Genomic DNA, 17,625 nt, shown 5'->3' with positions numbered 1-17,625 from the left:
TCTCTATCAAGACCGGATGTGATCGTAATCTCCGTGATCATGTCCGGTAGTCTCCATTAATCGTAATATACTCATGGCTGTATTTCATTAGCCCAAATACCTTATAAATTCCTTAGTTGAGCTTACCTGTAATCGCAAGTCCAATAAACTGCCTCCTCCGTTCCACCTCCTAATCTGACAAGAATTTCCAAATCCTCGTGCTCCAAAATCTGTGCTGCACGTACCTCATCTACAGTTTCAGGCTCTCCATTGACCAAAAGCTTCAGCTCTGGAGACCCATCCGTAGGTATAAAAGAGACACTTGTCTTCTCAGGCAAAATCTCAGGAACGTTATTGATTGGTAAACCCGGTTCGGAGATCAAGGAATAGCCGGTAGCACAGAGAATACGGCCCCAGTTAGCATCCTTTCCATATAAAGCAGTCTTGACAAGCGGCGATCTCGCTATGGTGCTTGCAATCTTTCGAGCCACAAGCTCGGATGGAGACTCGGTCACACGGATAGTAACGAATTTGGTCGCACCTTCACCGTCTCGGACCACGAGCTTGGCGAGATCAGTTGCAAGTTCAGTTAAAGTATTCTGGAAAGCTGCATAATCTTCAGATGATTCAGAAGTTATCTCGTTTCCACCAGCTGCACCGTTGGCCAATACTGCCACTGTATCGTTCGTAGAGGTGTCGCCATCGATTGAGATGCTATTGAATGACTTGTTCACGGCATTGGTAAGGAGTGATTGGAGAAGGGCAGGTGCTACTGGGGCATCTGTAGCAATCATCCCTAATAAGGTTGCCATATTGGGATGAATCATGCCTGCTCCCTTTGTCATGCCCGCCATACGATATTCAATGGATGGCGAGGATGGTAGTGAGAACGTTCGGGATATAAGCTTTGGAAAAGTGTCTGTCGTGCATATTGCTCGGGCTGCATCTAGCCAATGGTTGTGCGATGCTCCCAGCGCATCGTAGGCCGCGGGAATCTTGTTCAGTATTTTCTGGATTGGTAATCTGTGAACAGAGCTCAGTTTCACGCCTCACTAAACGCAGAATGCACAATTCTTTTTACCTTTGGCCAATGACACCCGTGCTCATAACGATTGTGCTCCCTCCCTTGCCATCATTAGGCGCATCGAAACACTTATCGGCTTGCATGCCCATCTTTTCCGCATCCTCCATGCCACCCTTCCCTGTGACAGCGTTTGCACATCCAGAGTTGACAATAACAGAACGAATGCCGCTGTTATTTCTCCTCTTCAGCATTTCTCTGCTCACAGTTACAGGAGCTGCCTGGAACTTGTTCTTCGTGAAGACCGCGGCGGCAGCACATGGTGTTTCGGAAGCAAGAAATGCTAGGTCTGGAGTGCTCTTATTTGCCGGTTTCACTCCCACATACGTTCCCGAGACGAGAAAGCCTTTAGGATATGTGCCACTCGTAGGAACATACTTCTGTTTCGCCGGGGGAACAGTGCCAGCAAGAGGAGCAGAGTAGTGACGGAGGCCGCTGGCAGAGGAAGAGGATTGAGATTGGGAGGCTGTTGGTCTTATCAGGCGCGGGAAGGCCGATGCCGGCGAGGATCTGAGAGCCATTGGGGGCAATTGGAGGCAATTGGGAGCTCTGAAGACCCTCAAAATACCTGAACTGAGCTGTGAGCCCAGCAGATAGTCTTAGAGGCAATTGTAGGATTGATATACCTCCTTGTAAAGAGTCGTGAGTCAGAAAGTCAAGAAACGTTTTTTCCAGACCTCGCGCCCTTCGGGGCCAGAAACGGTTTAGCGCGGTGCGGGAAGGGTGGGGCGAAAGGCTAGCCTAATCCTTGCTCTCAGCCTCGTCGTGTTGACGCTGGCCGTGGCGGTGGGTATCTTTTGACTCCCCAGTCATCTAACACTTACTCACAACCAGAACCAGAACCAGAACCATTATTGCAAAATGAACAGCCCCAGTGCGTGAAGGTCCGTAGCCACGGCTACGAATCTATCCTAAATCGAAGTTTCCCATTCGATCAGACGCCAGTCAAACAACATGCCGCCAACTAATCCCTGGGGAAAGAAAACGCAACTCAATACCTCCTCGTCTGGGTTCCCAGGCTTGACGCCCACCAAAGGGAACGCAGCCCCATCCCCGTCTCCAAAATCTCAATATGAAGAAATCCAAGAGGACGAGCTCATTGCCTTGTCTTCAATATATGGAGAAGATTTCACCCAAATCGAAACCAATCATGTGGCATGGAAGGTAAGAACCGCCGATTTGGAACCACTAGGAGTATTCTAGCAAATAGACGGCACGATAAGCCGTCTGTATCTATCTAGCACGAAGATTATTTGACTGACTGTTGATCAGAAATCAGAGCCACAGTTTGAAATACGCATTAAATCCCCGGACGAAGATATAGCAGTGACTCTTGCTGCGACGCTCACGGCCACATATCCTAGAACGCCGCCTTTATTAAGTATCAAAGGGGATGAGGGGCTCCGAGAAGCAACACGATTTAAGATTCGAAAGGCGATTGAGGCCAAGGCTAAAGAGTTGGTGGCCGAGGAACAAGCTATGATAATGGAAATCGTCAACGTTTGCCAGGAGATATTAGACGAAGCAGCCGAAGCCAAGGCTGCAGGTCGAGAGCTTCCTAGCCTGGAAGAAGAGCGCGCTGCGCATGAATCAGCTGCGGCCAAACTAGCTGAAGAACAGAGACAGGAGGAAGAACGGAAGAAAAGACTTGAGAGTATGGAGCAAGAACGTATGTGCCTTCTCATTACAGCTTCCTGTATTAAGATGAACTCATGGTCACCTTATTATCTAACTGAGAAGACTTATTATTGAGTCAAAAGACGGATATCTATCCGTGTGATACTGCCACCTGAGTAACAGAAGTGTCTGAGCTTATGAGTCATCTTTCAGAAGTGTTCTATTCTCTGGTCCCGATAGAGTAATACTAACTCTAAGTCTTCAGGTATGCTTGGGTCATTGGTTCAAGACGAGCTTAAGCGTCAAAGAATAAAAGTAAAAGAGACGCAGCTCAAGAATCGGCCACCTCCGACTATGATACCTCAGTCACCTATGGATAAGAACTCCAATGGTCAAGCGCTCCATGAACTATTTACCTTTGATCAAACAATCAACTATACAGATGCTTCTGGAAACCCTTTTGTATTTCAGGCCGTAGCCGGTAAGGCCTTACTTCGTCGAGGTCCTATATCGAAGTGCTATACAGTTAGAGCACTCACTGCCGGCGAAGCTCCAACACTTGTCTTGAAACAGACAGACCTCGACACAGTAGTGAAAGACCACAACTCTTTCAAGAAACAACTGCAGCTACTTGAAACTGAGCTGGAACAACTGAAGAAGATCAGACATCAAAATGTACTTGAACTTCTAGATTTCAAGGTTCATCGGACCATTGATGAAGATGCAGAGTCCGACTCGTCATGGACCGTTAACATCTTGAGCGAGTTTGCTGAGAAAGGTTCGCTGGAAGAGTTTCTTGACATTGCTGGGAGTCTTGACGTGAGCAAAGTCCGCTCGTGGACAATAGAGCTCCTTGATGCGTTACGCTACATTCACGGTCACGGCATCACCCATGAGGATATACACTGTGGCAATGTCCTTCTAGTGAGAGAGCCAACGGGAGAAGTTAGGCCAAAGCTGGCTGATGCTGGCTATGAAATGAAGCTGCATCGTCTCTGTAGCAAGAGAAGACAACCAGCAGATACAATATCGGTAGCCAAGTCCGCCTACTGGCTTCCACCCGAAATCGCAAACACAGAACAGCCGCAGTACACCCCAAAGACGGACATTTGGGATTTCGGGATTCTATTTTTACAGATGATGTTTGGCTTGACGGTCATTCAAAAATATGCTTCCCCCATGATTCTGGCAGACTCATTATCATTGTCTAGTTCTCTGGATGAGCTTGTGCATAAGCTGTTCAAACCGGATCCAAAGAAACGCCCTCGTGCGTTTGAATTGAGCTCTTCCGAATTTCTAGCCACAGATGCGCCCATACTTGATGAAGAGATATCTGCTGCGGGGTCGACGATGGGATCTATAACGTCAACGATGCCTGTAACTCCACATCGACAGAGGCATGACTCTATGAATGCTGGTGGTCCTTTCTCTAGGTACAAAGAGGACTTCGTAGAGGAAGGTCGTCTTGGCAAAGGTGGTTTCGGTGAAGTGGTAAAAGCAAGGAAGAAGCTCGATGGGCGAATCTACGCTATCAAGAAGATCACTCAAAAGTCATCATCGTCACTGACTGAGGTCTTGAAAGAGGTTCGTCTCCTGTCACAACTCAGCCATCCTTACGTTGTCCGTAAGTATTCTTTCTTTGGTCCCTTATTTCTCTACTTTCTGTTGAAAACTGCCTGTCATATCTGGTGGGCGTGTCACACAAATTTGTTTACTGGATCTCCCTGGTAAATAGCACTTACACTTGACAAGGTTGAGAAGAACCATTTGACGCGCTTTTATTGCCTATCCTATAGCTGTCTGGGGTTCTGTCTTGCGCTTCAACGCAATAGCCGTGTTTTAGATGTTCTTCCAAAAGCCCATTTAGACTAACAATATTAATTTTCAAGGGTATTATAACACCTGGACCGAAGAGGTACTAGATGTATCTGGAACCGACGACGATCTCGCGACTACGGACACAGCAACATCCGGAGGTTCTGTCAGAGATGTATCCCCGGCAGACGGGCCGGAGATTGAATTTGGGACTAGTACTGGTGGCCTAGATTTTATGTCCTCCAGTGGATATCCACAGATTGAATTTGGCTACGATGATGATTCAGAATCAGAAGCTGATGATGAGGAAGATGACGATTCCACGAGCCATGGAGACCGAAACATCAATGCAGGAAATGGACGCAATAAATTAGTCTTGAAGCGTACCCGTTCCAGCTCACGCTTTCAGCGACCTTTCAAAACCATTCTATATATCTCTATGGAATACTGCGAGAAACGAACACTTCGCGACCTAATCAAAAGAGGTCTCTACAAGGACAATGATGAAATTTGGCGTCTATTTCGGCAGGTTCTGGAAGGGTTAGCTCATATCCATAGCTTGAACGTTGTCCACCGCGATCTCAAACCGGAGAACGTATTCATCGACGCTGCGTCAAACGTTCGTATCGGGGATTTTGGATTAGCAACGAGTGGACACTACAACGTTAACGAAAAGGCATCTTCCACTGCTATGCTTATCGGTGGTGATATGACCAGAAGCATTGGCACAGCCTTTTACGTGGCCCCTGAGGTCCGTTCGTCGGTTGGGGGCACCTACACTAGTAAGGTGGACATGTACTCCCTTGGTATCATATTCTTCGAGATGTGTTACCGACCAATCGTGGGTATGGAACGAGCCCAAGTCGTTGAAAGACTGAGACAAAAGCAGCCTGCTCTACCATCAGATTTTGACGTCAGGGAAAAGCATGTACAAGCAGAGATCATCCTGTCACTTCTCAACCACAACCCAAAAGATAGGCCAGCGAGCTCCGAATTATTACAAAGCGGAAAACTGCCAGTACAAATGGAAAGCGAAACGATCCGTCAAGCATTAGCTGGACTTTCAGATCCCAAATCTCCCTATTATCACAAGATGATGAGCGCCTTGTTCTCACAGCCTATAAAACAAGCCAAAGACTTCGCCTGGGATATGGGCACTGCTAACCACAGTGCTAACGATCTCCTGCTACAAGGTCTTGTCAAACAAAAGTTAATTGGCATTTTTCGCCATCATGGAGCGGTAGAGACACCACGCAGTGTCTTATTCCCACGTTCAGGACACTATGGGCCCAATGCTGTTCAATTATTGGACTCTAATGGAACTTTGGTCCAATTACCATATGATCTCACTTTGCCATATGCCCGAGCGATTGCAAAGCATGAACCAGCTGCGCAACGATCCTTCGCTTTTGGCCCTGTCTTTCGTGATAGACAATCTGGCGGTCAACCTCAAACTTTCGGAGAAGTTGACTTCGATATTGTATCCATTGACAGTCTCGATTTGGCATTGAAAGAGGCGGAAGTGATCAAGGTGCTGGACGAAATTGTTTGCAGTTTCCCATCTCTTCCAGCAACACAAATGTGCTTTCACATAAATCACAGTGATCTTCTTAGCCTCATATTCGATTTTTGCCGAATAGAGACTGGTGTTCGCCAGCTTGTCTCGGATACTTTGAGCAAACTCAATGTCCAACAGTGGACATGGCAGAAAATTAGGACTGAGCTTAGATCACCACTCATTGGAGTATCGGCTACAAGTGTTGATGACTTACAACGCTTTGATTTCCGAGGTACGTATTGTCAAGCATCGATCTCCAGTCTGTTATTGAAAGCCTTTGTAAAAACTGCTCTAGATGGGCAGTGAAACCTTTGTCGGAATCCAACCCCGCTATACTCAACAGATAATTTTGATGATCAGAAAGAATTTAAATATTAACATGCTGGATGATTTACTAATGACTGATCTTGATAGACACGCCCGCCAGAGCTATTCAAAAGCTCAAGACTATTTTCGAAGGCACAGATATATTCGACAGAGCTTCCTCTGCAATTGCTCATCTGAAGGATGTCATTGTGTATACCAAGCGTTTTGATGTCAGAAGCAAGATCTATCTGAATCCTCTGGGGAGTTTGAAGGAAAAGTTTTGCAAGGGAGGTATAATATTCTCCTGTCTGTACGACCGAAAGGTACGAGATGTATTTGCTGCTGGTGGACGCTATGATTCTCTCATTCGAGAACATCGGCACAGAATTGGCGGTGAAGAACGTCACGCCGTCGGGTTCAACTTGGCATGGGAAAAGATGGCAAGGCTTCCAAAGGCTGGCGCCAAGGGATTTCTCAAGAAGCCAGAAGAGGATCTGCAAGGTATCTGGAACACAAAACGGGTGCGTAAAAACTCTCCTTTATTATTCTCTGGAATTTCGAAGGCAGTTTGAAAATTTCCTCCACAAGAGGCTAGCTTGATGGACCTCTTCGAGCCCTGACTATGGGGCATCTCCGTGGTTGAGCGTCGCGGATTCTTTCCGAAGATGCCTGCTAACATACCGAGATCATTCATCTAAACTCACTCTTTCTAATATATGAGCTAACTTTTAGATTAGTGTGATGTGCTTGTTGCCAGTCATGACCCAGCAATTTTACGTACAACGGGTGTTGATATTGTTCAACAGCTATGGGCCCATGATATAAGTGCAGAACTAGCACAGGATTCACGCTCCTCCGAAGACTTGCTTTCCAAATACCGAGGAGATAATCACTCTTGGATTATAATAATCAAGCAGGATGCTATTATAAAAATCAAGAGTATGGATAGGAAAGATGTCCCGGATGCCGACATTCCATCGACCCAGCTCTTGGCCTGGCTGAGGAGCGAGATCCGAGAGAAGGAGCAGAGAGATGGTACAAATCAGCGAGCAAAGCTGCAGCGCCTTTCAACTCAACCTGAAACTAGCGGTCTGAGTGACCATGAACAAGATGTTCGTGTTCTTGTGGCTGGGACGAAGAGCAAGAAGTCCAATAGACGCAACATCGTTGAGCAGGCACAAGGAAGAACAATGGCCCTAGTGCAATCCTTCCTGGATGGACCAATTGCTGCTATTGAGACTACTGATCCAGTTATGGACATGATCCGTGAAACGAGGCTATCTGATGCTGAGAGTTGGAGAAGAGTGACACATGCGGTCCCAACGACGGAGCGACGCTACATAGGGGAGATCCATGATTTGATGAGCACCCTGGCACAGCAGAATAAAGGCATTACCAGGAATGCCTTCATCTATAATTTCAGAACCGGGTCATGCATATATTACGACCTTGGAGCTTGAGAGAGGAATCCGGGGAGGGGGGGTTATACAGCAGTAGTTTGTTGTTGCGGAATTGCAGATACCCTGAGCGCTTATACAATAAATTCAATTCAGGAAATTGTATAGGAGTCAAACCTATATTGTGAGACGCTTCTGACTGTAGAATACCCTTCATGTCTGGTATACAGAGAAGTAAGTGTACGCCGTAATGAGCTCTCGACCCTCTCCATGCTACAAGACGTGGGCCGAATAATACAGGGGAGTATATGCAGTACTATCGTCTAGCGCGGCTATTACCCCGTACCTTGCATTCTCCTATCTACCTAGGTACTTCGTACGGGGTAAGAGGTATATCTTCCGGGATTTCGCTCCGATCGAAATTCTCTATCAATGCGACAATAGCATGCTGTACCGATGAGCAAAGAAGTCGACCCGTCACGGTCGCAGACAATCCGTGCTGAAATTGCCGAGCTTGAGCGACGTCTCCAAGATGCCAAAGCCCGTCTGAATGCTCAGATTATCTCTGAGCAGCCCACCTTGGCCCCGCCGGCGCGAGTGTTGATGAGCACTGGTAATTAGCCAACTTCTCCTATGTCTCCATATCCTTCTGACTCGGATCAGGTCCTTTTGGTTCGTCACCGCACCATTTCCTCTTCCTGCTAGCAGATTCCGCTCTCCCCTTGGGCTCTTTTGCCTTTAGCAGTGGCCTCGAGTCCTATCTGGCACATTCCCGCCCTGCTTCCTCCTTCCCCACCTTTCTAAAACTCTCGCTGTCCTCATATGCTTCGACGACCCTGCCGTTCGTACTTGAGGCCTTTCGAAATCCGCTCGACCTCGTGGAGCTCGACGATACCCTAGATGCCGCGATCATATGTACTGTCGGTCGCCGCGCATCTGTTGCACAGGGCCGGGCCCTGCTGTCGATATGGGATCGATCATTTAGCTCTTCAATACCTGCAGGTGCCTCTCAAACTGCTGTGGATGCATTGAGGGCATTCTCAGTCCTTCTCCGCTCTTCTTCTTCAGCTAGTTCAGACGAACTCCCTCCCGTATCCGCTCATCTAGGACCCCTGTTTGGCGTCATTGCTCGTGTGGTGGGAATAAGCTTGCAGCAGACTGCGTACATGTTCATTTTGAGCCATGTGAAAGCCCTGCTATCCGCAGCTGTGCGAGCGAGTATTTTCGGCCCGTATCATGCACAAAAGGTGCTGGCCAGTAATGAAACGCAGCGTGGCATTTGGGAAGTCCTCCATCGTGAGTGGAACACAAAGATAGAGGACGCTGGACAGAGCGTGCCGATGATGGATCTATGGGTTGGAAGGCATGAGATGCTTTACTCGAGGATCTTCAATAGTTGAAAGAATCCGCAAGCAACCAGCTGTGTGTTCTCCAGTAACCAATCGTGGGCGATTGTGGGTAATGATTCTCAATATCTTTATGGACGGACCTACCTGGCTATCTTGGTATGGGGAACCTCGAATTCAGTCAAAGAGTCCAGCACAATTTCACAAAAGGAACTACCGGGTAATAGTAGACAGCGAACATTTACAAACCATCCGAATAATGTGGCATTTGAGCTACCTCACTGAATCTGGTTGTTGTAGCGCCAGTCCTTCCCAACTCCTCAACGCCAATACGCTGATAGGCCGTTTAATCGCTATCACTATCATAAGCCACCAATGGTCCCGAAGGGGCTGCTGCTTTTCGTTTTGAGGTGAATGCCCCTTGTGCACCTTGCAATGCCGCAAGTGTGTTGCTCGAGAATATACCACTTTCCTCTGTCTCAGTCTTCTCCGTCTGGTCCGCCTCGATCATCAACCTCTGCTCCTCTTCAAGTTCCAAACCCTGCCTGCCGATGGGGTTGACTGCGTTCGCGCCCCTTGCAAAGTATACATCATCAGGAGCCTCGTACCCTTCCAAGCCGAAACCGCCCTCTATCTTTTTCCGTTTCCGAGCTTCTGGATCACGGCCTTCAATCTCAGCTACAAACTCGGCGGGCAAGGCTCTTCGCACAGCTTCTGCCGCCTGCTCTTCAATCCTCTGTGCCTCTCGTGCTTGAGCCATTGGATTTGGATCCGCGGTGGCCCACCGGACGTTCAGAATCTCGTTATGATCTAATGACTGATGCGCCATTGCCTCCTTTGCGAACTGTGCGTTTGCCTCATTCGAATACGTAATGAACGCGACACCTCGAGTATTGAGAACACGTACTGTACACAAGTTAGCTCCAGACTCCATGATTATGACATGAGATGAAGAGGACTTACTTCGCTCAACTTGGCCCCATTCCGCAAAATGCCTTGCGACCACTTCTTCGATATCATCGCTAACATGTATCCTGCCAACGTAGATTGTTCGGTTCTGCCTCATGAAACTTCCAACACCTCCCATGTCATCTCGATAATCAGAGTGTTTGTCCCTTCCAAAGACATCGACGTTCGGGTTGAACATGTCATGAATACCCGGTAATCTGTGCAAATACTCGCATTCTTGGCCTCGCGGGCATAATCCCCGCGCAAAGAATAGGCAGAAGTAACTTCCAGGGACTTTGTCGGCTTTGGTGTATCCACTGTCCTTCGCGATATTACAGCGCCCCTTGGCAGCTGTCTTTGACAAATACTTGTCTTCGCGATCGCCACCAGACCACTTATTGTACCAGATATTGAAGATTGTACCTGTCTGAGGAGGAGGTTCGGATTTCATAGTCGAGGGGTCGACTTGCGGTCGCGCGGGACGCTTCTTCTTGCGAATGATTTTCTTGACCTTTCTCTCTGCAGGCGCCGCGACCTCGTTACTCGTTGTTGTGAGCGCTGTAGAAGTCTCCTCTGCCTCCGTCTCTTGCGCCATGACTGGAGGTGTAGCTGTCTCGACGTCGGCCATTCTGAAGGTTGTCGCGGTTGCTTGTTGCTTGTTGCTCTCGACGAGAACTCAAGGCAAGGAAGCTTAAGGCTGAGAATTATTTAGAGGGACCCGCGCCACATCTAAAGCGGCACCGCCACAACATATTAACTCGAGAAATATCAGCCCACGTCACTTGTCAAGTTGTTCTTAAACATTTATTGATGGCTGTTGTCTCGACAATTCGATCCCATGATGTTCAATAGTTGCGGATTACACTGAGAGTTTGAAAGCCGTATCCAAGCATTCCATTCGTGGTACCAAGGAGTAACTGCGCTCGCTCGAGAGACTGAGAAATTCGTCACACATATTCCTCAATCCCCTCCATCGTCCATTAAGAATTTCTACATAAGTTCCCACCGTTTTACATAGGAGCAGTTCTCCATAAGTTCTCCAAATAATTAGCAATATCTCAAGACTCTCCCATGTTCATCTGCTCAACGCCTTCTCTTTCCGCTGATATTTCCTTATTCCTATGGTCAAAAAATTGGATCAGCAAATGCTTCAGTTTCGCTAGCCCGAACTCAGCACATATACTATGTTTTTTTATTCCCTCATGAGACCTCCATCTTTCTGTGGTGCTTCTAGGATCTCGAACCGGCCTTACCCTCAGATACCCCTATTCCCTCGTTGCCCAGCATCACGTTCGGGGAATCGCAAGATACTTACTTAGTGTGTATCTGCGACGACCGATATGGCCCTTGAATCCCGACTCCCCAAATCCAATTGGACTTGAATCCCACATCCTCGTACATGTTCTTGCCTTGCCGGGCCACATTCCTTCAATCTTGGCTACAGTCCGGAGTGCGATTGATGTGCGGGAAGCCTTACAAGTGGAGTTTCTCGATGATGTATTCGGGCAGAAACAGGCCAAGAAGCAATATAGGACAGAGGATGATGATGAGGGCAAGGTCCTTGGGGGTCATGGATTTCCACATGTCTCTGAATCTTTGTGGATGCGTGGTGTTCGAATATGGATTTTGCGAGGGTTTCCAGAAGTCGAGAAAGGGTTGGGCAGATGTGTAGCTCCCAAGTCGCCAGTTCCCAGGACTGTATATTGCAGGCTACGTGGCAGATGCGAGGTAAGATGTAGCAATCCGTATTATTCGATGGTAAAGGATTCATGCATCGGACAAAGCATGCAGACCAGGAGGGTGAGGGCTTTATGCATACACAGTGACCCGCATGTCACGGAGAGCACTCCGAGGAACTTATCGTCTAGAACTCCAGCGCCCGAGATGTTCGCGCTCTCATATGACCCCAGGGTTGCTCCGCCCCAGCGTGGGATTGGCGCAGCAAGCGAAGCCGTGTCTTGAGACCAGCCTTCTCTAAGACATGGGTGCCAGAAAAGGGGAATCTCTCACCGGGGAATTCCCTACTACTCCATTATCGCAAAACGGATTCTCTGCTCGAGAACCAACAGTTTGTGTTTTCAGATAATCCCTGCTGCGATTTCTATTATTGGTCGCGAAGCCAGACTACAGGAGGATCCGGAATCCTGACATGCATACCGTTCTATCGAAAGAGTTATTCTCATTATGGTGCCTGTCTTGCTGTCTGGCCCTTCACTGACATACGATCTCTGTTCTTTGAGCCTTACTCTTATGAATGCAAGCTTTTGTCGTCGCTGCCCTTTCGTCGACCATCGGGGAGTAGATACTCAATCACGACAGCCGCAAGTCAGCGCGCACAGTATTCGCATGGAACATTCACATTCTGGACCAAGTTATCAAGGAATCAAATTCAACACCGTTGACATGCCTTTCTTGTGACTACCAGTTGAACCAACCCTTGTCCTTACCAGCATCTTCACCTGATGTGCCGCTTCCTGCAGCCCCAACATCAACATTAGCCGATATTACTATCACAGAGCTCACTTGCATACTGAGAGAACTCGCTGATGTTACCAAAAGTTTATTTGCGGGCAAGAAGCGATCGTTGTTGTATCTTCCATGCCTGAACGTGCAAGAATACTGATCTATTAGATTTAGAGGTTGCGGGAAGGAAAGACGGGAAGGCACACCCTGCCCGATACCGAAGCCGGGGCCGTGGCCGTGGCGGTTGTAGTACAAGGCTTCGACACTTATTTCTTAGGCTTGACGAAGATGCCGCTTAGTGAGGCGTTGAGTGCGATCTGCATGTCATTTGCGAACACTATGCCTATGCAAATTATATGCAACAGGTATTGATGGCATATTTACAATTCAGATTGCAAAGAGCTGTACTTGGGAACTATGAAATCTTTTGGATTTGGTACGAGTTTAAGCCGGTAAAGGCTGTGGCGGTGAAAGGAACGCCTTGAAAAGGTCAAGTGTTATTCCTATGTCAACCGCCATGAAAACAAACGTCCAGAAAACTTCATGCACATGCGCAAAAGATGGAAGAAAGGATTCAAGAGAGGGAGTGATCATCCCACAGGGATTCTGCCGAATATAACCACTCAAGGGATGCAATCCCCAATTTATTCTTTTGCGCTGATAGGTAGCAGGCCAACAAAGCATGCGAGATTCAAACTCGTATGCAAACAGCTAGGATGAGCTTGAACGGCTCAACATCGCCGTCGGTTTATCAAAGGTAAACTTCAGACCTGGGGTCCCGCCGCTTGAGGCTTGCTATCCAATTTTCTCGTGGTTCAAGTTGGACTCATGTAAACAGTGTAGCTCGTTCCTCACCATGTCCTTGAACAGCCTTCCGAAGCCCCAGGGCAAGTCAGTCAACAGAGGGTCACCATCTTCTCCTTTAACCGATTATCATTGCCATCCTAAATCGCTCTAGATACCAAAACCGAACGCCTTTAGGGTCGCTTTCCTGCAATCAGGGCTTAAAGTGACGACTTTCTTGCGAAGCCCAGTACCACCTCGTCGAAGAAGAGGTCACACCGAAGCGTGCCTGTCACTTCACAATCTATTTTTGTCACAGTAAAATTAAATTGATTATCGACCAACTGCAACATCTATTTTGGAGAGCCTCTAGTGTAAAACCGCTACCATGCATTAGAGGCACCACAATCCGAGTATATGCAACCGACCGCCAGAGAGCACCAAAGGTATACGAGAAATATATCAAGTCCCCTCTTGTTGAATCCACAACAACCGACATCAACCACAGAAGATTTGGATTCTCTAGTTCCGGCCCTCTCTCCTTCGGTTTTAGCCTTAGCACGGAATCGACGTTCGGACAGATGAATCTCTTGGCGTTTTGGGTTGTGTTATAAATTCCCAGCAGACAGCAAACCTTTCGCAAAGCACCGTCTGAGCTCCGATTCGGGGGTCTGTATCATATAACGAGGAAGCAGCTCCATTTGCTGAGCGTGCGGCGCAATGGGTGAAAGAAGCGTTAGCGGGGGCGGGTCAGACTTTGGGTTAGTTCCCGACGGGTCGCTCCCGAGTCCCGACTTCCCCGAGACCATAACCGAGCCGCTTAGCAGGGACGTCTTCCCAACCCGTGCTTCTTCACCAAGCTTATCGTATCGCGACCAGCAAAATGATTGGTTTTTGAGCATACTGTCCTGCTCCAGATCGTCCATGCAAAGCGATGCACTTGATCGCCGTACGCGAGCAAATCAAACCTTCCAGCTAATCGCCACGCCTTGGATGTAACACACCCATCTACCTGTCTGAAATCTGGACCATCAGCCTCCGAAACCCCTCACTCAGCATCAACCTATTAACACCGCGCGTCACTCCGTGCTCACAGATGTCCGTTCCCTATGGATCCACTATCTACAAGCATCTTAAACGTCGGGCTCGTAAGCGACCACTACTAGATCCACATCAGACCCCCTCAGGTAGCGTGAATTCTTCTCTGTAATTACAAATATATTAATGTTAGATAGTGTTACGTTACGGAGACGAAGCTTCCGAATACAATCAGGGCAGCGCTCAGTCAGGATCTTATTACGAATCTCAAGGTCCTCTCGCTCAAAGCCCTCTTGAGCAACGACCAGCGGATCCACAGACTTCACAAGATGATGGAGCGACCTCATATGCCCGTTCGTAGAGATATCGACCCGGTGTCTCCAAGAATACAGTTTCAAGGTTAGTTACGGTTATTGTTTTCGACGGGCAGCGTGTTAATATAATATACTAGAAGATCTTGGTCTACAAACCCATAACAACCACTCAGAAATGAAGGCTTGACAGAACTATCCGATAAGCGCTAAAAGTCCTCTAGAACGTGCCGCCCATCTAACGAAGAAATATTTGAATGCGTTCCATGAAAGCACAGAAAAGGCTACGCAATCGTCTTCTTCAGCGACAACTACTGGTAAGGTTTTTGGACCACAATGCTATTGTCAACCGATGTCAAAGTCATTAGACTCTGAGACCATGCCAGCCCGATCAAAACAAACCACTTCCACGATTGACTCGGGCTTTCTGGACATCGCTTTTTTCAAAATGGAGTTCTAGATCCAAACTGCTCGAAGCCTCCTGCCAATCTTGGAGCAGTCAAGGGACAAGCTAAAGGAGAAGTGATTAGCAAATCATCGACCTCCTGTCTCTCCAAACGTACTGAGACTGCCAACTCCACAGATTATAATAGTGACGATTATGACTGCAGAGAGGGCCCAACTAATCAATTACTCAGGGGATACTGGGGTCACTCGACAAACAATGGAGATAATCCATCTGTTCAAAGTACCCCTGCGCACAGTGTGTACGCTCCGCCGTGTGCGAATTTCCCGGCAAACGGATACCTTTATATAAATACCTGCTGCGGACAATGAATAAGCTTTGTCCCATGCTCTGGCATCCTCTATAATAACTCCACCGCAATCATCAAGGGCATTTTGCTTCCACTTGGGCCGAGTGGGGATATCGATCAGTCTAACGTAGGTGGCCATAGGAGGACACGCCAGACACGGACGCGAGCTGTTGGTACTGGCGAAGAGCTGAGAGGGGTTGATCATAAGTATGATGACCAAAAGAGTCGCAGGAAATAATTGGTTTAAGCTCTTTGCCTGCCATTTTACGATTGGAGGGATTTTCTAAGTATCAGCTTGCCACCGTCCATTCTTACCTTACAATTCCTGATACATCTTTCATCCTGCTGATTGCGCCTCTTCCCGCCACTTGTCAAAACCGTTGCTGACCTGCAATCCCGATGCTCTTCTATGTGCATTTCAGTTCCTGCAAATTTCTCTTGTTCCCCGTCGAGCTCATCATAGAACTGCCCCTGAGCGACTAATTGATCATCACCCGTCTACTATCAGCACAATTGTCAGCTTGTGTGCCTCAATATTGCTCAGAGGGCGGAGCATCTAGATGTTACGATTTGATGCTAGTGCGTATAATTTCTATTATTGGCTCTTACATCGTCCCGGCCTATGGCCATGCGGAATTTCTAAATTTCTACTCTTAAGTAGTCCTCAGGAAAAATGTATATACAGAGAAAAAACCTGAGTTCCACCTATCCTGCTAGTGCATATTATGGAGCGGATAACACATTCTTCCTGTGGACCGTGGTAGAGTTATCATTTCTTGTTTAAGACAAAAACATTTCCATGTGCCACTTTTGTTTTATTTTGTTACACCCATACAGCTTCAAGACGTATAGGGGAGGTTTCGAAGCAGAGATCATCCCAGTACGAGATACCAGAATATTCGGTCTCATTCCGGCATTCTTAGTTTCAATACACACTGTACAGTCAGTGCAAAGTCTCACGACAATCACCACTTCCCCAGATTCCCTTCCTTCAACCTTTTATGCAATTGCGACTTCCTAAAAACCCATTCCTTCTCCTTTCCTAATCCCTCATCCCTCTCCTCGTACAACCACCCATCATAGTTGGCTTTGTTTTCATGGGGGGATCTCATGAGAGTCCTTTGTTAGTTCTTATACTATCGCAGTCTGTGGCAGTTTCGGAAGAAAGGCTCAAACCATGGTTGTCATCGTATAGCAGCACTGAACTCCAAACCTGGGGGCTAGGTGAGCAGGGGTGAGCAGTGAACGACACAATAAAGGCGGCTGAGGATGGGTGAGGGTGAACAAGGTGCATAAGTCACGTGCGCGACGCACTCAGAGGAGGTGAGGATTGATGTGTGGAATAACAGTGAAAGGAAATTATCATATATTAAAGAAAGGAGAAATGTCTCCTTCCCTCTCACCTCTCCCCCTCTCAACCCCAAAATGAATCCTAAAGAAGCAAGGAACTCAAAGCAAGCCGATGAGAATTGAAACCCCCCCCCCACCCCAAACGGGCGAAAGAATACCCCACCTCAACTTATTACTTCACTGCTTGTTACTTACCTTAGTTTTGAACATAAATAATATAATAGTACTCTATATTTAGATGCTGTATAGAGTAGCTACGGTATCTGCTTTAAGGGAATAGATAAAGCTATTAACTAGTATGATTGAAGACGACGGGACCACCCCTCTGCTTTTGCCTTACTTCTTTGATTTTCTAGTCTGTACAATTGTTAGTGATGACTAGGTAGGTAGCTAGATAAATAGCTAAGACGTCTTTCCTTATTATCGTCAATCAATCAATCAATCAATACCTCATTCCCTCACTCCCTAGATCGCACTCCTCGCAATCCAATACACCAGTAGCCGGGTGGATCCCCTAGCGCACATCTCAGCCCTACCTCCTCACTAACAACCCCGCCGCCCCTCCAAGAAAAAAATGAGGATAAAAAAAAAGTTTTCCTAGGGGGGGAAAACGACTTAAGTATCCTAACAACAGAAAAAGTTCTCATCGAACAAAGCAAACAAAACAAGCCCGCGTAGCTCAATCGGTAGAGCGTCAGACTCTTACTTAAGAATCTCTTCAGTATTATATATCTGAAGGCTGCGGGTTCGACCCCCGCCGTGGGCTCAATTCCCACCGGCTTGCTTTGAAAAATTTTTTATTTCTTATTTTTTTGGACTCTTTTATAGGGAGAAGGGGGGGGGGGGGGGGGGTTTTTTTTTTTTTTTTTTTCCTTTTT

The 17,625-nt window shown here is 47.4% G+C and overlaps 5 protein-coding genes across 5 annotated transcripts; 3 read left to right on the top strand and 2 right to left on the bottom strand.

Moving 5' to 3' along the window:
- Positions 1–37: 37 nt before the first annotated feature.
- Positions 38–1,643, bottom strand: M430DRAFT_145763 (hypothetical protein; the record flags this gene model as incomplete). The annotated part of the gene is made up of 3 exons (XM_024862970.1): positions 1,061–1,643; positions 127–1,002; positions 38–77 (listed from the first exon to the last, which is right to left on the bottom strand). The coding sequence occupies exons 1-3, from the start codon at positions 1,579–1,581 to the stop codon at positions 38–40; spliced, it is 1,437 nt and encodes a 478-aa protein (XP_024717869.1). The 5' UTR covers positions 1,582–1,643.
- A 237-nt stretch (positions 1,644–1,880) lies between these two features.
- M430DRAFT_61097 (hypothetical protein) lies at positions 1,881–7,910 on the top strand. The gene is made up of 6 exons (XM_024868898.1): positions 1,881–2,224; positions 2,333–2,729; positions 2,943–4,301; positions 4,567–6,282; positions 6,465–6,877; positions 7,094–7,910. The coding sequence occupies exons 1-6, from the start codon at positions 2,015–2,017 to the stop codon at positions 7,814–7,816; spliced, it is 4,818 nt and encodes a 1,605-aa protein (XP_024717868.1). The 5' UTR covers positions 1,881–2,014; the 3' UTR covers positions 7,817–7,910.
- Positions 7,911–8,146: 236 nt separating this feature from the next.
- M430DRAFT_44835 (hypothetical protein) lies at positions 8,147–9,412 on the top strand. Its single transcript, XM_024867726.1, has 2 exons — positions 8,147–8,366; positions 8,417–9,412. Exons 1-2 carry the CDS (start codon positions 8,210–8,212, stop codon positions 9,151–9,153), a joined length of 894 nt encoding a protein of 297 aa, XP_024717867.1. The 5' UTR covers positions 8,147–8,209; the 3' UTR covers positions 9,154–9,412.
- On the bottom strand, positions 9,346–10,702 carry M430DRAFT_36938 (hypothetical protein). Its single transcript, XM_024867023.1, has 2 exons — positions 10,063–10,702; positions 9,346–10,005 (listed from the first exon to the last, which is right to left on the bottom strand). The coding sequence occupies exons 1-2, from the start codon at positions 10,673–10,675 to the stop codon at positions 9,446–9,448; spliced, it is 1,173 nt and encodes a 390-aa protein (XP_024717866.1). The 5' UTR covers positions 10,676–10,702; the 3' UTR covers positions 9,346–9,445.
- A 3,625-nt stretch (positions 10,703–14,327) lies between these two features.
- On the top strand, positions 14,328–14,692 carry M430DRAFT_44833 (hypothetical protein; the record flags this gene model as incomplete). Its single annotated transcript, XM_024867725.1, has 2 exons — positions 14,328–14,441; positions 14,529–14,692. The coding sequence occupies exons 1-2, from the start codon at positions 14,390–14,392 to the stop codon at positions 14,690–14,692; spliced, it is 216 nt and encodes a 71-aa protein (XP_024717865.1). The 5' UTR covers positions 14,328–14,389.
- Positions 14,693–17,625: the final 2,933 nt, after the last annotated feature.

This window comes from Amorphotheca resinae, assembly GCF_003019875.1.
Source record: "Amorphotheca resinae ATCC 22711 unplaced genomic scaffold M430scaffold_11, whole genome shotgun sequence".
NCBI lineage: Eukaryota > Fungi > Ascomycota > Leotiomycetes > Helotiales > Amorphothecaceae > Amorphotheca > Amorphotheca resinae.
Note: the sequence above shows the minus strand (reverse complement) of the source record. Positions and strands in the feature narration are given on the sequence as shown.